This window comes from Erpetoichthys calabaricus, chromosome 7 (assembly GCF_900747795.2).
Source record: "Erpetoichthys calabaricus chromosome 7, fErpCal1.3, whole genome shotgun sequence".
Lineage (NCBI taxonomy): Eukaryota > Metazoa > Chordata > Cladistia > Polypteriformes > Polypteridae > Erpetoichthys > Erpetoichthys calabaricus.
This window is the reverse complement of record NC_041400.2, coordinates 26,049,488-26,069,844: the sequence shown is the minus strand read 5'-3', so window position 1 is coordinate 26,069,844 and position 20,357 is coordinate 26,049,488. Positions and strand designations below refer to the sequence as shown.

At 37.1% G+C, this 20,357-nt stretch overlaps 1 protein-coding gene across 6 annotated transcripts in view; it reads right to left on the bottom strand.

The window, feature by feature from the left end:
• LOC114654402 (probable E3 ubiquitin-protein ligase HERC1) overlaps nucleotides 1–20,357 on the bottom strand; it is a 195,758-nt gene that overhangs the window by 150,932 nt on the left and 24,469 nt on the right. For all 6 annotated transcript variants that reach the window (XM_051930060.1, XM_051930063.1, XM_051930064.1 and 3 more), the window contains 7 exons: nucleotides 11,545–11,640; nucleotides 10,543–10,725; nucleotides 6,626–6,937; nucleotides 4,012–4,108; nucleotides 3,666–3,809; nucleotides 584–711; nucleotides 255–399 (listed from right to left, as the gene is read on the bottom strand). In XM_051930060.1, the coding sequence (XP_051786020.1) occupies nucleotides 255–399; nucleotides 584–711; nucleotides 3,666–3,809; nucleotides 4,012–4,108; nucleotides 6,626–6,937; nucleotides 10,543–10,725; nucleotides 11,545–11,640 (1,105 nt within the window). The remainder of the gene's footprint in view (nucleotides 1–254; nucleotides 400–583; nucleotides 712–3,665; nucleotides 3,810–4,011; nucleotides 4,109–6,625; nucleotides 6,938–10,542; nucleotides 10,726–11,544; nucleotides 11,641–20,357) is intronic.

Genomic DNA, 20,357 nt, shown 5'->3' with positions numbered 1-20,357 from the left:
CATTTGTAACTAATATCACAAGCTAATGCTTGTAGAAGCCAATATTTTATTTACAAAAGAAAAAAGTAGGATTATTTAGTATATATATATATATATATATATATATATATATATATATATATATATATATATATATATATATATATATATACACACACACTATATATTTCTTTCTTTCGTTCTTTCTTTCTAATCCAATAATGCTAAATCAATAAATGCTGTTGAGTAAACTAAACTACAATAAGACTACTCACCATGAGACAAGGCCAAGCAATGGCTTTCACCACATGATATATCAATAATTTTTGTCACACTCAACTCTTCAATTAATTTAGGCTTTAGGGATGTCATTTCAGAAGAGCCACATCCTAGGCAAGAGCCACATCCCCACGAAAAGACCTATTTAAATACATGAAAGCTTTGATAAAAGAATATTTAAAAGACAATACTAAAAAGACATTTCCATCTAATTATCTTTTAAATTAATATATACAGTACTTGATTTCTGGATATGATACAGAGAAATTAAAGATGAGCCCCAGATAATTAACTAGATGCTGGTAAAAATTGACTCAGTTCTTACCTGACCAGCAGATGTAAGAGCAAGTGATGACTGACTGCCAGCACACACTTTCCTGATACTGAGACCGTGCAGAGCTTCAATTAATTTGGGTCTGTAAACTCTGTTAGTGTCACCATGGCCAAGTTTACCTATTCATGATTAAAGTAAATATATAAGATGGAATTATATTTCTCAGTAACACTAAGATTCGCCATTACTGTTAGCCAACAGGGTGCAGGCCGAAATTGGGCTACTATTGGCTGAAGAAGAAGAAGAAGAGGGGAAAGGTGTGTCCGGAGGCAGAGGGAGAAGAGGAAGGTAAAGAGAGTGGAAGTGAGGGTAGGAACTTTGAATGTTGGCAGTATGACTGGTAAAGGAAGGCAGTTAGCTGATATGATGGAAACAAGGAAGGCTTATATATTGTCCGTGCAAGAGACCACATGGAAGGGGAGAAAGGCCAGGTATTGGAGGCGGGTTCAAATTGTTCTATCATGGTGTGGATGGGAGGATAAATGGGGTAGGGTAGTTATCCTGAAGGTACAGTATGTCAAGAGTGTTTTGTAGGTTAAAAGAGTGTCACATAGAGTAATGATTATGAAGCTGGAAATTGAATGTGTGATGATGAATGTTGTTAGTGCATATGTCCTGCAAGTTAGGTGTGCAATGGATGTGAAAGAACATTTGAGTTGGATGAAGTGGTGAAGAGTGTACCCAAAGGAGAGAAGGTGGTGACTGGGGCAGATTTCAATGGACACGTTGGTGAAGGGAACAGAGGAGATGAGGAGCTGATTGGTAGGTATGGTGTCAAGGAAAGGAATGCAGAATGTCAGATGATAGTGGATTTTGCAAAAAGGATGGACATTGTCATGGTGAATACATATTTTAAGAAAAAGGAGGAACATAGGGTGATGTACAAAAATGGAGGAAGATGCACACAGGTATATTATACTCTATGCAGGAGGGTCAGTCTGAAGGAGTTTGGAGAATGAAAAGTGATGGCAGACAAAAGCATAATTAGCCAGCATAGGATGGTGGTCTGTAAGATGACATTGGATATCAAGAACAGGAGGAGAGTGAGAACAGAGCCCAGGATCAAATGATGGAAGTTGAAAAAGAAAAGGCTGTAAGGTTGAGTTCAGGGAGAAGATAAGATAGGCAGTGGGTGGCAGAGAAGTGTTAACAAGCTAGCTTAGCAATTACAAAAGCAGTAGTAAGGGTGACAGCTAGAAGGGTGCTTGCTGTTATATCTGGACAGCAGAAGAAGGACAAGGAAACCTGGTGGTGGAATGGGCAAGTACAGGAGGGTATACAAAGGAAGAGGTTGCCGAAGAATAAATGGGATGGATGGATGGATGGATGGATGGATGGATGGATGGATGGATGGATGGATGGATGGATGGATGGATGGATGGATGGATGGATGGATGGATGGATGGATGGATGGATGGATGGATGGATAGATAGATAGATAGATAGATAGATAGATAGATAGATAGATAGATAGATAGATAGATAGATAGATACTTTATTAATCCCAATGGGAAATCAGGGAAATACAGAAAGTAGACAAGAGCACAAAAAGATAAGGCATAAGGTGAAGAAAGAGGTGGTGAAGGCTAAAGAAAAGGCATATGATGAGTTGTATGAGAGGTTGGATACTAAGGAGAAAGAAAAGGACCTGTACTGATTGGCTAGACAGAGGGACTGAGCTGGAAAAGATGTGCAGTGGGTTAGGGTGATAAAAGATAAAGATGGAAATCTGCTCACAAGCAAGGAGAGTGTGTTGAGAAGATGGAAAAGTACTTTGTGAGGCAGATGAATGAAGAGAATGAGAGAGAGAGAAGGTTGGATAATGGGGAGATAGTGAATCAGGAAGTGCAATGGATTAGCCAGGAGGAAGTAAGGACAGCTATGAAGAAGATGAAGAATGGAAAGGCTGCTGTTCCAGATGACATACCCGTGGAAGCATGGAGGTGTTCAGGAGAGATGACAGTGAAGTATTTAACTAAATTGTTTCATGCAATCTTGGAAAGTGAGTGGATGCCTGAGGAGTGGAGAAGAAGTGTACTGGTACCGATTTTTAAGAATAAAGGGGACGTACAGAGCTGTAGTTACTACAGAGGGATAAAAATGATGAGCCACAGTATTAAGTTATGGGAAAGAGTAGTGGAAGCTAGGTTAAGAAGTGATGGTTAGTAAGCAGCAGTACGGTTTCATGCTGGGAAACAGAACCACAGATACAATGTTTGCTCTGAGGGTGTTTATGGAGACGTATAGAGAAGGCCAGAAGGAGTTGCATTGTGAGGATGCAAGGATTAGAGTTGGCGAAGGTGAAGGAGTTTAAATACTTGGGATAAGCAGTACAGAGTAACAGGGAATGCGGAAGAGAGGTGAAGAAGAGAGTTTAGGCAGGGTAGAGTGGGTGGAGAACAGTGTCAGGAGTGATTTGTGACAGATGGGTACCAGCAAGAGTGAAAAGGAAGGTCTAGAAAATAGTAGTGACACCAGCTATGTTATATGGGTTGGAGACGGTGGCACTGACCAAAAAACAGGAGACAGAGCTGGAGAGTTAAAGATGTTAAGATTTGCATTGGGTGTGACGAGGATTAGAAATGAGTACATTAGAGGGTCAGCTAAGGACGGAAGACAAAGTCAGAAAGGCAAGATTGCATCGTTTGAACATGTGCACAGGAAAGATGCTGAATGTACTGAAAGAAGGATGTTAAGGTTGGAGCTGCCAGGAAAGAGGAAAAGTGGAAGGCCTAAGTGAAAGTTTATTAATGTGGTTAAGGTTGGAGCTGCCAGGAAAGAGGAAAAGTGGAAGGCCTAAGTGAAAGTTTATTAATGTGGTGAGAGGGGACATGAAGGTGGTGGGTGTAATGGAGCAAGACGCAGAGGACAAGAAGATATGGAAAAATATGATACACTATATGTACCCCTAATGGGAGAAGCCAAAAGAAGAAGTAACATTCAGATAGCAGTTATTGATTAAATCAGATCAGATTTTTCATACCATGATATGTACGAAGAAGATGCAATTTACACATGGATTTAGTTTATAAAAAATAGGTTTACTTGGACCATTAAGTTACTAAATGCTTACCATTATCCCCTCCACCGAAAGACCAAACAGCCCGTCCATCCTGTGTTACTGCAATGGTATGTGAGCTGCCACAGGTTACTTGACCAACTCCACTAATATCCTTTACTAGTGTTGGTACATTGCGGCTGTGACTGTCACTGTGTCCTGGAAAGAAGGCATAAACAACAGAAAAATTCCTTTTACAACTGCTGAATAAAAAAAGAATGTGTTTTTAACAAAACAGTAATTTAGAATATTTTAAAGTCCATTTATTAACTTAGAGGTAACTTACGTTCCTAAAATGTATTATAAATGACTAAAATTATTACAGCAACAGAAGAGAGTAAGAGAAAAAGATGCTGCTCACCAAGTCTGCCAAAATCACCTTCTCCCCAGGTATACAACTCTCCATCATTAGTTACTGCAGCACTATGTCTGTAACCAGCAGACACACACACCACAATCTGCACAAAAAAAACATTCCATTAATCACCATTTCTCCGTTAAAGGAGTAAAAAAAATTATATTTTTCATTCTAAGATTAAGTGTCTATTTGGTTCGTAAGTTTCTTTGACAAATTAAATATAAACATTTTACACTTATTAAGTCCTTTCTCATAACTGCAGCCAATGACTAAAATATAGTTCCTAGTTTTCAGTAAACATTAAGGGTACACTGTATCAAGCACATGTGAGTAGGGGACATCTTCATGGTCACACAATGTAAGCAAAACCACCTGAGTAGAGAGGGGGGCACTCTGGTTAAGTCAATCTTCCTTCTCTTGAGCAGTTCAAAGGAATGACAACTGGAAGGTGACTGACATCAATTCCACACAAGCCCAAGAAGCCCCATCCCTTCTGGGAGTACATTAAAAAAGTGAGAGGACAACCAAAAGGGAGCAGTCATTTTGGACCCATATCTGATAGAGACAGAGCTTCTGACCACAAGCGCTCTTTTGGGATGTATTTGTTTAATTGGCAATGGTGGAAATTTTGGCACCTTGCAGCGTCTACTTTTCTACCTTTTTTCTTTATCCATCATTAGATGGGGTTTTACCAAGATGACACCCCAACTCTGTTTGTTTTGTCTAATACTGCTAGTTTTTACAACTGCTAAAATAAACCAGGTTAGTCTATTTGATAACTAAAAATACTTTTAAAAAAATCAGGTGTTGATTTGATATGCCCTTTTCAATGTGGATCTTAATTAGATGAAAATGGTCAAAATGGATGTGCATTTCAGGAGACATCCCCTCAGGCATTGCTGGATATACAGTAGATCCCCAATAGGTCCCTGGGTGACTTAACTCCTTAACAGAGAGCTGATCATGTTTTTAACAATGCAGCACATAGACACTAGGTAGTTTTAAAGCAGAATTACATTTCTCACTCTTAATTTTGGTGCAAAGGTTCCATTGGTGAAAAGGCCCCTTGCCCTAACTGTAGATCCGTATGTGCCCTACGGCTACACTCCTAGTTAGAAAGGGTGTTACTGTCAATAATCCTGAAATGGGATGAAAACATAACTTCTCTATCAAAAAAACTTAACATTGCATGTTTTGTTTTTACTATCTCAAGAAATGTAACCTGTCCAAATCAGTGAGGGGAAATTTTAAATAGCAATCACTGAAGGCATTCATACTTGCTCTATAAGTGAAATGGTTACATTTTCATTTAATTATTCAAAAGATAAATAATATGTTATTTTGACATCAGGAATTACTGGTACACTAGAAACTGGGCATAATTCAGGATAACTAGATATCTAGGGTGAGAAAACTAGCTGGCATATATGATGAATGACAAAATTCAACCATAACTGTCAATTATTACCATCAAAAACATTTACTTATTGCTTAAGCAAAGAAAAACTCAGTACATATATAACTTTTTTTCCACTGGTAGAACTCTGATTTATCACAACGTCTGATTCTCTTTTGTATTTACCAGATCTTCAACCACCTCAATCCAGCTAAACTTATGTTTTCTTTCAGACGTTAAAAGAATGTTGGATATGGATCTAGTTGCCATTGTCCACATTAAAAAACTGACATAGGTAAAGGCAGGCTGGATCTTATGCAAACCAAATTTAAAGATTTGTGTTCTAAAACTAAAAGGAACAATGATAAATGATTAAAATGTTTAATGCATGGCGAAAACCTTGGTTTAGTGTGGAGAGATAAACATTTTTGGCACATTGGACTACATGTAACTGGGAAGTGTACCACCGTGAGGGGTTGCTTTTGAACCCAAGGCACACTAGTGTATTAGGGAGGCATATGAGTAGATTAGTCAAAGATTGTTTAAAATAGGTGTGGAGTGGAGGTACAACAGACTTTAGGACATGCCAGACTTATAACTTCACATAAAGGAATAGACATTAACATTTATAAAAAATACAGTACAGTCCATAGCTATTTGATGGTGACCCAACTGTGTTAGTATGGCTCTCTAGATTTTCAACATTAATTCAAGGGTATTTACATAATAAATTAATAATTGCATAGGAATTGCATGTGTAAAGAAGTCTGTAACCTCCCTGTAATTACAGAGGCTATTAAGTGGGTAATTCCTGGTTTGGAAATTGAAGAGGGATAGAATACCTGTTTTGAGTAAAAATGATGAAATCAAACAAATAGCCAGGACTAGACAACACATATCCTAGGGTAGTTAAGGAGGTTAATGAGCACATATACAGTACAAACCAGTGTGAAAGATAGTAGTACTTTGGGGACATACCAATATGACTTGGTGTTATTTTGGAGAATTTAGGAGAATATGATTGACAGGCTTGGTTAGGATGAATGGTCTGTATTTGTTAAAACTGTTTTAATGTTACATAATACATAATTAAACAAAAAGAAAAACATTGTGCTTCTGTTAGGTTGTGCGTCATAAATTCAGTACTAAGTTTAAGTGGTTTTATGGGGAAAGTGAAAGTTTTTATAATTTTGAATTGCGCTTGAGCATGCACCAAATTACCTTTCCGAGTAGTGGCCCTTGAATTAGCTTGGGGTACTTCTGTGTTGCACTGTTTCCATGTCCAAGTTTGCCATAATCACCATCTCCCCAGCTGAACACCTCTCCCTCACTAGTGACTGCCAGTGTATGTCCATCTGAGCCTTTTGAAGATGAAACTTTTTTAATGTTTCGTGATGGGTCCAGTACCAGCTTCTTAGGAATGGATTGATTATTAGAATCCCCCAGTCCTAGTCTTCCGTAACTTCCTTTTCCACAAGCCTGGACCGAGCCATCTGCAGACACTGAAAATGTGCAGTATTGTCCTGCTTCAATCTAGAATAAAAAGACACAATGCAACTGCTTTACAGGTACAAAAAACAGATTTGGTTGTTTCAATGATATATCAACTCAAAATCAAAATTATTTTCACTGTGGCAAGACTTTAATTGGATAAAATGTCTGACTTTTTGTAAATGGTAGTTTAATCTAGTTAACATGTAATTTTATATTATCCAGATGTCACGCTTGGATCCAATACTGGTAACAAACAGAGAAGAATCTTCAGTATATCAATTCACATTTTCTCCATTGCAACACTTTCTCTGTATAGAGACCAACCAAACCAATTTATTTTCATTTTTTGACTAAAGCCAAATAAAAATAATAAGAAATTTTAAAAGGCTCAATGGCAAAAAAAGCCAAAACTTGTAACAGTAAGTTAGCATTAAAACTAAGGTCAAAACTGCATAGAAGGCTATTCACAAAGGGGTTTTGATGTGACAAATACTATACAAAATAAAGATCAAAGCACAATGAGTCGCTGCTTCTTTACAACTTCAGAGTCATATGTTTGTATGCTGGCCTACACAATTTCTGTTGCAGCTTAGAAAGTCTCTCCATGTACAGTATGTCTGGATTTCTGATTGGGTATTCTGATTTTCTTCCACATCCCATAGATACGCCTATTAGAATATTTGACTGCTATATACTAGATCTGTATAAGTGAATGTGTCCTGACTAGTGAACCACAAGCTGTTTAATTTTCATTTTCTGAAGATTCCTGGAACCATCCATAAATGTTCATACTTTGCTTGGTTCCTGCCCCATGTCAATGAAGACACCTTTATTAAAATTATTGTAACATTACAGACTGGTATAAGAATAGCATGTTGTACAGTGTAAATCAGTGCTAAAAAAGCAGAAACTAAAAATATTATTAAAGGCAGAAAAAAAGAAAAAACTAACTAATGAGTACCTATGTAATTCCTCTATATCTTCCACGTGGGTAAGTTCGTAATTGTCCATTGATTATGTTACACATTATAGATATACAAGTAGAACATCTTTTATAGTCTTACTTGAAATGGGAAAACAGTGGTAACCAGGCTGCCCACCTTATTTGAGTTGGAGGATTTAGTTAAGGGCCACTACACTAAATGTTTACTAAAACTAGGTCTTTAACAATTGTTTAATGATATTCATTTTAATGCTGTAAGGCCTGCTGTTATGAATGTTATGATACGAGCACCAAGGCTAGAAGACACAGAAAACAGTTTAAGAAACGCAAGTTATTGCTTTTATTATAGCAAAGGCATTTAATCACATTTTCAAGGTCAAAGTACAGTGCCTTAGATATTTAATACAAAAATGGAGAGGAAAATCATACTTCAGAGCTAGACTGGAAAACACAAAGAAAAAAAGAACAATACTATTACTAGTATATACAGTCAATGAATGCTAACCTTGTGGATACAGAATTCAAGGGCCAACATAACACAAAAATACCTTATTCAGAGCAAGATTCATATCAACAGATGCTGTACGGAAGAAAAAGGCTTTTCAGCATATTTTCCAGACAGCTAATTAATTAATTACAGAACTGATTAAAGGAGATGATATATAACAGGACTTCTCACAATGTTTTGGAGAATGATATCTTGCTACAAGTAGTATCTCTAGGAAGATCCATATTAAAACAAAGGAAGTCAATTTCTGTATCTTGTTTAATGAAAAGCACTTAATTTTGGATTTTGTGGTAGCATTTTGTTTTGGATGCCAGATAGAGTTAACACATGTAAATGTTATAAATAATTATTTTATCTGTTCTATAAATTGTTTGCGATCATCCTTGCTATGAATATGCAATAAACAACATAAACATGACTGATTAAAAAGAGATAGCAATTGCAAAACATTTTTAAACATCCAAGATTTATATGCATACACCATCCATCCATTTTCTGCCACTTATCCAGATTTGGGTTGCAGGGCCAGCAGTCTAAGTAATGATTTCTAAACATCCCTTTTCCCTGCTGCCTCCTCCTTCTCCTCCACAGGAATACCAAGGAGTTTCCAGGCCAACCAAGAGATACAATCTATCCAGTGTTTCCTTTGGTCTTCCTTGAAATCTCTTCCCAGTTGAATATGCCCAAAACACCTCCTAGGGAACATCCAGGAGGCATCCTTATCAGATGCCCTAACCACCTCAACCAGCTCCTTTCAATGCAGAGGAGCAACGGCCATACTTTGAGCTCCTCCCAAATGTCTATGCTTCTCAACCTATCTCTCTGCAGCTTGCATACACAATCTAGTTCTTTTGGTCACTACCCAAAGCTCATGAACATAGGTCTGGGTAGGACCAATTCATCTGCATAAATAGATGCAATTCCGAGGCCACCTGAACTGCATTCCCTCTACTCCTTTATTATGAGCAGAATCAGTGACAAAATGCAGCTGTAGTAGAGTGCCACACCCACTGGGAATGAGTCTGACTTACTGCTGGCAATGCAAACAATGCTTTTGCTTTGGTTGTAGATTGACAAAATAGCCAGCAACAGCTGGCTTAATAGCTCAACCTGACAGTCTGAGGGATACGATATGTATGGCACACAGAACATGTACACAGAACATTTGTATACTAGTTGGGCATACTCTCATGAACCCTCCAGGATCCTTTTGAAGGAAATAAGCTACTATTTATAGCCCCTTGGCTCAGTGAATGTCCACTGGTCACTACTACTGCATTCAGGGAATATCGCAATGACAGGTACCAATGACCTTACAAAACATTCAGGCTTAATGTCCCCTGCCTCCCTTGGAATGCAAGAGAAATTTGTCCAGAGGAACTAGCTGAAGATCTTCAAGACAGGTAGATGCATCTGCCAAACATTCCAAGCACACCCTCACTAACCTTTGAGCTTGCCAGGTCTGTCTAAGCATCGTTCAGTGCCATCTGAATCAACTCACAACCAGGAAGTGATAAGTTGAGTGTACTGATTGCACTTATGAACAACCTTATGCTCAAATGTGGTGTTTCATTGTAATTCCCCATAGGAAGCTTTAAAGTCCCTCAGCAGAACAATTAAGTTCCCAGTGGCAGTACCTTTCAGCACTCCCCCCAAGGTCTCCAAGAAGGATGAATGCTCTGACCCACCTCACAGCACATAAATACAGACAAGAGTTGGAGCCCTCCCCCCAACTCAAAGTTAAAGGGAGGCGACCCTCTCATCCACTTGGATAAACTTCAATGTACATTCACTGAGCCAAGGAGCTACAAATAGTCCCACTCCCACTCTTGGGCAACTATCCATCCCCACTTCCATATCCCTAGAGTTACCTTCGGTAACTGGGGATCAGTCTGCCAAGGAAACTGCCTTTGACAAGCACCCATGCCACAATGCACCATACCCTTATGATTCCTCCTGCAGGTGGTGGGCCCACAATATTATGGACCCATGTAGTGCTTTTGGGCTGTGCCAAGCCAGGTCCCAGGGGCAAAAGCTCACCCATTAGGTGCTCACCAACAAGCCACATTCCCCATTCCTCAAAGCCTGGCTTCGGGCCTTTTCTGCATGCATTCACACACAAAAAAATCTAAAACTGTGATTAAGCAAAAAGATTAAACCATGCATTATTTTAAGATTCATAAATATGTATACCATTTCAGGGTTACTGAACCCTTGAGCCAGTTTGGGTTGCAAGATCTTCTCCAGAGTGCCTTCTGCTAGCTGGTGACTGCTGTTACTACCCCAAACATAGACAGCAACTGCTTTGTTTTCTTTTTCTTGAGTATTACAGCCATTATTACAAGAACATAAGCAACTTGTAGCCATTGAACATATCTAAAAAAAACATTGAAATATTGAAATACATATTATAAATTTAATGTTTAACATTAATAACCAAATAATCAAAAATATTCATAAAAACATTTTAAAAAATTATGTATTATCTTATTTTTGGCATATCTGTATACACTTTATTCTATTGTAGCTTAAATTAATTTACTTTCTAGTGATAAAACTACTGACTATTCAAGAAAGACATAACCAGGAGACAAGATTCACCACTCAAATTTGTAGCTGCTAAAATGTACCTTCTATATTAAAAGTAAAAGGTAAAAAGAAATCTAAATATTACTAGCAAGGAAATATTTCAGATAAAACATTGTTGGTGTCAGAGTTTTACTATGTTTATTACGTTATAAATGTAGGTAAACCATTTAACCTGACTTCATGGTTAAAAACTGTATAAATATACTGTATTCCTGTAAGAATTGAGTTGTACTGTACATATAACGATAAGGTATCCTCAATGAAACTACTAAACAATATTCAGATGACGGCTTACTCCTGAAAGAATTCAATCATAAAAGTTAAAAAAAAAAAGTTCAATCATAAAAACGAAACTCGCTTTGACTCTAAGCAGCAAGCTAAAATTTCATATGCTCCAAATGTGTCACTACAAAAGCAAATGAAAAATATATTGTACTTTGAAACTAAGTTCAATTAAAGCAGATTAAAAATTAAATGCACATTAATATTATGTATTAAATATTACTGATGAAAAATGATTATATATTTAAAATTTCCCTGCAAGCATCTTTAAATAAAGTAAAAAGAGCAGTAATATATGGTATAGCAAAATTAATTATGGCAAACCTCCTCAAAAAGACAAAGAGCTGCATTAGGAAGCGTGTATAATCCGCTGGCAGATTTCTTAACTTCCAGATCACAAGTATATTCTCCACGTAAGCCCTGTGAGGGAGATAAGCAAAAGAAAAATCTGATTTTGACCATACAAAATAGACTTTGTTAGTAGTTGTTGTTCTAATATTTGTATATCTGTATTATTTAAGCACGTATTGATTTATTCTTATCTTTTTTTTTTTTTGGTATTGGTATAAACATGACGTTATTTTAGAAAAATTAAGTGGACAGGACTGGCAAGCTTTGCTGGGCTGAATGTCCTGTTCTCATCTAGATTGTTCTAATGTTTTATTTATTCTTATTTTTACCTATTTCTACTTTTATTTTCCTTTCTTGTAACTTTTTCTTTGACATTTTGTAAGACTCTTTAAGCTAAATCTTTTGTATGAAAATGTTCTACAGAAATAAATGATATTGTAGTTGTAGAGGAGCTCAGTTTCATTGGACTAGTCCTCTAATAATAACAAAATAATAAGTAAACTTAAAACTGTTTAACATGGATTATTGAAACATTATGTTGTATTTGAAGATTTAGTCGGTTTAAAAAGCATTGTAAATTAAGGTTTGGTTTCTGCCCATTCTTGTTACACATATGTGCTTGGGTAGGCTTTCAAAATTACCTTCTAAATTAGGTTTAATATTTTCAGTTTCTCCTAAAACTATAAACTAGGCCACTGTGTCTCAGCTTCCAGATCATAACTATGCTACTTTACTTCTGAGACAGGGTTTCATTTTTTAACTTCAAACCTACTTTTGCGAAACAGATATAATTTTATAAAAAATAAATTTACAATGGACAGAATGGAATTTTAACATTGACAATTTGATAAAAAATAAAATTTGATTAAAAAAATATTACAGGGAGCCAGTCAGAGCAGCACTGGGTGTAAGGTAAGAAACAAGGCATTGTATGGTGGAGGGAGAGAAGAACAAAGCATGCAGCTTGCAATCTAGGGACACTAACTGAACAAATGTAATAGGCTTACATTTAATTTTAATGAGGTTAAAGTTTAGTGAGTTTAATACAGAGTTACCGCAGAGCCAGCATTCCTAACACAGGTTGCTGGGGTAGCAATGGACTAATTACCTACAAAAGCTAAAAAAAATAAAAACCAACAAGAGCAGTAGAAGAGCAACTCAGAATATCACTGTGGGAAGGTGGAGTTCATAAGTAGATCAACAGATCTTCTCATGGCATTGTGCTCCAGAAGTGATGCAGGCAAACACATACATGTAATACACAGAGTTACAACTGAGAAATCTGACCTCCTAGCTGACAAATGGCAGCACATAGAGGACATTAACAAGGAATAGCAAGAGACCAATACTTTCTTGTCCATTTGCCAGGGTGCAGCAAAAGATCCCTGACTTGTAGAATTAGGGCCATGTTGCCTATTTAGATTTCAGGGATGCAGGCTCACTATAGGGCATCAGGGGGGTCTATATTCTGGGGGCCATACAGACAAATTTTTTCACTTTGGTAAAACTTTAAGTGATCCCAGTGCTTGGCCATAAATGAACCCTTTCAAAAGTTTAAAGTCACCTCAAGTCATAGTAATGGAAGACACCAAAAACAGACATACAAGAAGAAGGCATAGGGTTTCAGAGAGTGTGATAGTGAGAGTGTAGACAGACTAATTTTTACTGTCAAAAGCCTCAAGAAGATTGTGTCTGTATAAATACAATTTCCCACTCTATCAATCGATCAAAATATTAGATAGTGCTTTCAAAGATTATATTCTGACTGGAAAGAGAAAGGTTATTAGGAAACCATTTCAAAATTAAAATGGATTTTGTTTTCGTTTTACAATGAGCAGAGGCTATGCCAGTCTACACGGCACAATTCTAATAAGGGCACAACAAGATAACTGAACTCAATTACTTTTTCTATGTTATACATCCCTTGCATTTCCTTTTCTTAAACTGAGTCTTTAGTACTTACTATACTTACTCTGCTGTCTCCTTTCTCTGTGTCATTCTGTTTAAACAAACATCCTTTTACTAGTTATGTTACTACATAAACAAGCCCAGGTTAACCAAAATTCTGCAAAGTAGCATTTGCAAAACGTGTACTGTGTATACTGTGTGACAAAATTTTGCCTTAAGTGTAACAGGCAGCTTACTAGTGACTCTAACAGTCAAGTTTAAGGCCACTGGTAAAAAGGCCTGGATTTAGTTAACAAAAAAGAGAACAAAAACAAAGTATAAATGTAAAGAAAGCTTTTTTTTATCTTTTTTATAGCTTTATATATAACTATTTGAGGAAATAAAAAACAAATGTTTTTATTTCCTCAGTTGTGTTCTGTTATTTGTTGCTTATCATTCTCTCCCTTTGTGTAATTGTGCAATAAAGCTATGATTATTGTCCATTTCTGGTCGTTATTTGGTTTAGGTGAAAACTCAAGAATGCTATCCATAGGCCACAAAGTACTCTTAGCAAATGACTAAAATGCAAGAGCATCACATAGGTAGTATATGTGTCTCTATAAGTCCAAGTGTAAATGATAAATCCGCTGGCTTTTCCTATACAGTATGTGTTTTAACTATATTACATCCACACAGCAATTTAGCCACCATAAACATTAAAACAAGGAATTGAGGCAAGCAAAAAAAAAAGGCAAGATAGGCTTATTTAATTTAATCATCTGATACAGCACTTATTTCGCAATAGCATTCCAGCCTAAACAGCAAATACGACAGATCCAAGTCCAAGTACTTTGGAGCAGACCTACAGTATCTAGTATAATAATAAGTTCTGTTTAGTGATGTGCAAACACAGCTGAGTTCGACAAAATCATGAAAACGTTCAGGAACTTCAATGAACTCTGCAAAATGCATTGATGTCAATGGGGAAGGAAGAACTGAACTAGTTTTGAGTGGATTATAATAGTGCAATGATCTTTCAAGTGATCCTGGAGGCTTGGGAACAATCTGGAAACTATTCTGGATGGTTTATTTTGGCCAAAAATGTTATCTGAACTGTGAGGCAGCAGTGCTAATCATTGCACCACCTTGCCTCAAACTACATAAGACAAAGAAAGAAAGATAACCACAAACAAAGTACATCAAATGACCTATACATAAATATCATTGCTCTCACATAGTTCCATTCTTGGAGTAAATATTGGCCATGACATGAAGGGGCGGTGTGGGATTGGTTTGTTCTGTTGTATGAAGTCTGGGCTCCAGCACAGCTGTAATGTTTTTTTGTGCTGATCTGTCTAAGCAGATACTTTCTACTTTTTGCTTCCATTGAAAAGCAAGAGACGCCTTGTAAATTGTAATAAATATTTTGTTATTATTATTTCACAGTGTCTCATTCTGATTGAGGCGTGGAAAAGGAGGGATCCTTTAAGACTTGTTTTGACTGGTAATGGCCACATATGGCTAATTATACATACATTTACATTATACGTTTTTTGTAATGTATGCAGGTGTAAACAGTACAGTAAGTATGCATGAAAGTTCAGCACATGGCTGTTAAACCTCTGTGATGTTGTATCACATTGGCTTTACAAAGCATCATGGGGTACTGGGAAAAAAATGTTCACCTAAGCAAGTTCAAGATGAATTTTCAGGGTAATATTCAGCAAACAAGGTCACTAGCGAAAACAGCATATTCACTGCGAAAAGCACTTTGTAGAATCACACTGATCAACATTAGTCATCAGTACTGCAACTAAATTATGCAGCTTTTGGGTCATTCCATGTCAAATCATCCAATGGCCCACGCACTTCAGACTCAAAAAATTCTGGAAAAATTACCAGGTGTACCCATGTTAGTCAGGAGACACCCAGTAATTTATTTTTTTTTGAGGTAAGATCAATACTTTCCAAGATAAAGTCATTTTACAGAGGGGTGTTATGTGACGGTGCGGGTCGGCTCCTTGCTCCCTCTTCTCTTATGGGAGCCTCTTGAACTTGACACCATCAGTACCGTAACTAAGATGAGCTTGGCAGAAGAGGACAAACCACACTTGGAGCATGGTAATGGTGTAAAAGTGCAAGTGCTTTTATTAAAAAGATTCATAAAACAAGTGTCCCAAGGTGTGGTGCTCAAAAAAAAAAGTTCAATAAATAATCCATAAAAAGTGTTCATGTGGAGGTTAAAATGATCACATAAATAAATCCATTAAAAGGAGGTTAAACTGTCTTTACTAAAAATCCCAGTGCCTTCTTTCTCGCTGGCGGCTCCCCTGCTTATCCCATATGGGCCTTGCAGCAGAGTCGCCGCCCTACTGACAAACGCAGCTGACCTTCCGCAGGTCCGGATCCCTGCCATCCCATGACTACAGTAAGCTCTCCTCCCAAGCCTCCTCGACCCCCCACTACCTTTCTGGTCTTCTACAGTGAGTCGATCCTTTTAAATCACATCGCTCTTATTGCTCAGCCAGAGCGATCACTTCTTCAGCCCCGGGTGTCAGCCTTTTGCTCCACTCAAGTGGCTCTTCTTCCCAGCTGTCTGCTTTCTCTCTTTCAGGCCTGCTCCATCCTGCTTGCTTGCACTGGCTCCTTCCACGTCCTGTCTTCTCTCTTTCTTTCTCCCTTTAACCCCTGTCTTTTCTTTATCTCGGTTCTTTTTCTTTCTCGATTCTCCCTCTCTTGTACTTGCGTTTACATTTTAAAATGGGGACGTAGCACAACTGTGGCAATTAGCAGCTCCCAGTGTCAATTAGGGTTGCGGGCGATCCTACACCTGTGCGCTAAGTGCAGGGACACCCATGCCTGAATCATGCATGAAGACGCGAATGCTCCGATTTATTTAAAACACCAAACAACCTTCTTCTTCTTCTTTATCCGGCCTCACTTTTTCATCAAATTTCACAAGTTCATTGCTCCTTAACTAAACCACCGAGCAGGCTCAGACTTTGCACTCTGAGTATAGTATGTGACAAAATTAAAACATTTGGTCCAGATGAACCTGCATGGTCAAAAAAGCCCCTTGAAACTGACCAAAATTTAATTTGAGTTTTTGGCGTAGCAATATTTAGGCCCCATAGACACATATTTGTAACCAACACAGACTTTTGATTTTTTTTTCCTTATTCAGATAACTATATAGACTTTATGAAAAAGCAATAAATGCAAAAGTAACAATATGAGGGGTTTGAACAGCAGACCTCTCCAATTCAAAAAATAATTTTGGATTTCATTTTCACAGCTCTCTAACGGCATTTGGGAAAGTGCAGATCATTTTTTAAATATTTTTCATTTATTCTACATTGTCCTTCTTTCTCAAAAGACAAACCTTACTTTTCTTATGCAAATCTTTCATGTTTATTTTCCATCCTAAGCATAGGCTAAAAGTGCCATGTGTCAATAATAGTAATCATTGAGTTTTCAATCAGAAAGTTAGCAAAATGTCAAACTTTTTTTATATATATATCAAATGACAATGTCCTTATCTCATGTTGCTGAATAGTGAATGTGATTCTCCATGGCCAAAAAAGTACCTGGCACTCAAAAGTACCACTGTTACATCCCTACAGAAGATGGCAAACTCAAAGTAATCCAGGTGTCTGGTAAAGACAGTCAGTTGTCTGAATATCTACCACTGAAGCAGCAGCTGAGATCTGCCCTCTCATGATCACACTCCTGATGGATCAGATGCGTCCCTCACATTAGACTAGTGCACAATTGGAGGCTATTTTGGGTACATGTATGATGAAAAATATTGGATTGGTGTGATTCATGATAAGAGTGAACCGGAATCAGACATCCTGATAGGTTTCATGCATCCAGACTATAAGGCACAGTCTTTGCATTGGCCACCTACTGTATAGATGATGTATGTTGGGTACCATTACTGTTTGTCATTGCACTGCTTAGTGCACCTACAACGGTCAGTGGGAGCCTACAGTATTATCCTGATCTCAAAGACAAAGATGCCCTACACTCTGCACTACAACTGCAACAGAAATGAAATAGGTCACATTCCTGCTGACCATGATGTTAACATTTAATTATAACTAGTACTATATTTAATGATAAATCTGGCAGCTCTTGTTCATGTGTTGTGCTTAATGTGCTTTTGGTGATTAATATTTCCATTAATTCTACGCCCAAGTTAGTGATGAACAACATGATGATCATCATTACTGACAAATGGTGAATTTAACCTATGTTTAGAATGGAAAATACAAATGAAAGATTCACATAAGAAAAGTAAGACTTGTTTTTTGAGAAAGAAGGGACTATGTAGGTAAAAGGAAAAATAATTTTAAAAATGCCTGGACATTCTTACAGTGTATTGAGCTGGTCTGAAAATTAGACCAAAAATGAATTTCTTCACATTTGAGAGGTCTGCTGGTGAAACCCTGATATGGTTTCTTGTTTGTTTATAACCTTTTGAAAAGCCCTGTGTAGGTATCTAAACATGGAAAAAAAATTCAGCAGGCTATATTAGTTAGAAGTATGCTTTCTGAAAGCCAAGACATGGCACGCCCAAAGATGCAAAATATTCTTTTTCCATTTTTGAAGGTCTGCTCTTGCTAAGTGGTCACATATGGACCAAACATTTTGATTGTGTTGCATACTATCCCTATAATGCTTTTCCAATATGCAAAATTTGAGCCTGCTAGGTGGTTTAGTTTTTGAGGTACAGTCTTGTAAAAATTATGAAAAAATTAAGCCATGTCAAATTTGACACCATTCTACCCTCACAAAATTGGCTCTATCTTGGAAAGTATTAATCTTACATCAAAATTATTTTACAGGGTATCTCCTGGATAACATGGGTACACCTGGTATTTGTTTAGAATTTGTTGAGACCAAAGTGTGTGGGATTTCTGGAAAATCGGTTGATTTGACATGGAATGACCCTTTTGTTTCTGTATGTGCCGCTAACATTACATTTGCCAATGTACACAGCTTAAAAAATGGGCAAAAAAAAAGTTAATCTAAGCAATCCACTCGTTGAATCTCTAGGAAAATATTTGGTGAACAAGGTCACTGGAGAACACAGCATATTTGCTACAAAAAACACTTTGCCAAATTTTGCAGATCAACACTAGTATTGTTTAAGCAGCATTGTTTTTTTTTTTTATGATTTCTTCAATTTAAAAAATTTGACATAAATAAGAAGTGATGCCAACTGTGGTCCGCTGCCATTTTGTTATTGTTGTTGTTAAATCCTTTTTTGTACTTCAGCACATCTCACCAACATACTACAAAAAATACTTAAATTAATGCACAAATTGGTCTATGAATAAAATAATCCTGTGCATCTTTACAATTCCTACTTTGTGTTCAGCACCCTGGAATTGGTGCTGAAAATAATCTCAGAAACCTGTCTGATTGGCAGAGAATGAGAGTAACTTGACATGATCTATTTTCACCCAAAATGTGTGCTCAAATCTTGCAGCAGATACTGCAGTTGAGACTGAGTAGATGATTTAGGTTTTCTTGTACCAATATGCTTTTGTCTTCCTTGGGTAACTTGGCTACACTAGCTCTCCTTGAAAAAAAAAGGGACATTCAAAAAAGGAAAAACTGGGTAATGGGACCATAAATGTTAAGAAAAATACTGCATTAGACTGACCATAATTAGAATATAATGAGTACTGCCACTGGATATATAACACTGATCCCTATACATTGGAAGCACAGAGCTGCATGGCTAATTTGCAAGTATTGCTATGCATGTGCCCAGCTACGATCACAAAGCAAACCTTTAAGGATCCCTCCCCCTCCCCCTTGAGAACCCATTAAATAATAATAATAAAACAATCTATTTCTGTTTAAATGATGTTTCTTTCTTGATGGAAGAAAAATGTGCAAAGCATCTCCACAGGTACACGGTAAACTGTGCCCGACCTCAAACAATGGAACAAGCCAGTACCATGTCACCACTTTGTGGCATGGCTGGTGTGTGCCCCAAGATTGAAACAATGTGTGCACCATGATTTTTTTTTTACTTATTCCTATTTTGTTGCCATTTGTTGTATTTTGTTTGTGTATTCATTCCATCTGTATCTTTTGTTGTTGAAGGAATGGTGGTGCTGTGGTTAGTACTGCTGTCTCACAGCTCAGATCATATTTTTGGCTACAATAAATCGGTCCAGCCTAGCTGACAAACACTTCCCTAGTCCGGAGAGTCACTTTTATGATTTCACCATTATAATTCTCTTAAAACTAGTTCAGTTCCTCCTTCCCTATTGACTTCAATGCATTTTGTGGATTTTGGCCAAGTTCAGCAAAGCTCACAAACATTTCCATGCTTTCACCAAATTCACAGCAAACATCAATAATTATGATGAATCAATCTTCAAATAAAATGACAATGTTATTAATTGTGATATTTAATAACTATATTTAATTACATTTAATGGCTAATAACCAGTTTAAGTAGCTTGGCCAAATGCTCAACTTTAACTGAAATAAAATTATGCCTCATTAACACTAGATTTCATTAATTGTTTACAGAGTTAATGTATCGACATAAACAGCACACTGGTCTATGATTCTGACCACTTACTGACAGATGAATGATTGGTAGCTCAGTTGCCAGCCATTTAACTACTGAATTACGGTAAACTATGGCACTATATTAAATGTAAGCTGTGCAAGATGTGTCCTTACTGAGTCTGCCAAAATCAATTTTGTTTTTTAGTAAAAGAACAGAGACCTGGCAAGATCTGTGCTTCCTATGACCTATAAATCCACCACTGGCCCCTAATGCTATTGAATGTTACTTTAGAATTCCTTTCTTCTGGCTTGCTTATGAAATCAACTAAAGTAAGACATTAGGGAAATACTCCTTCACT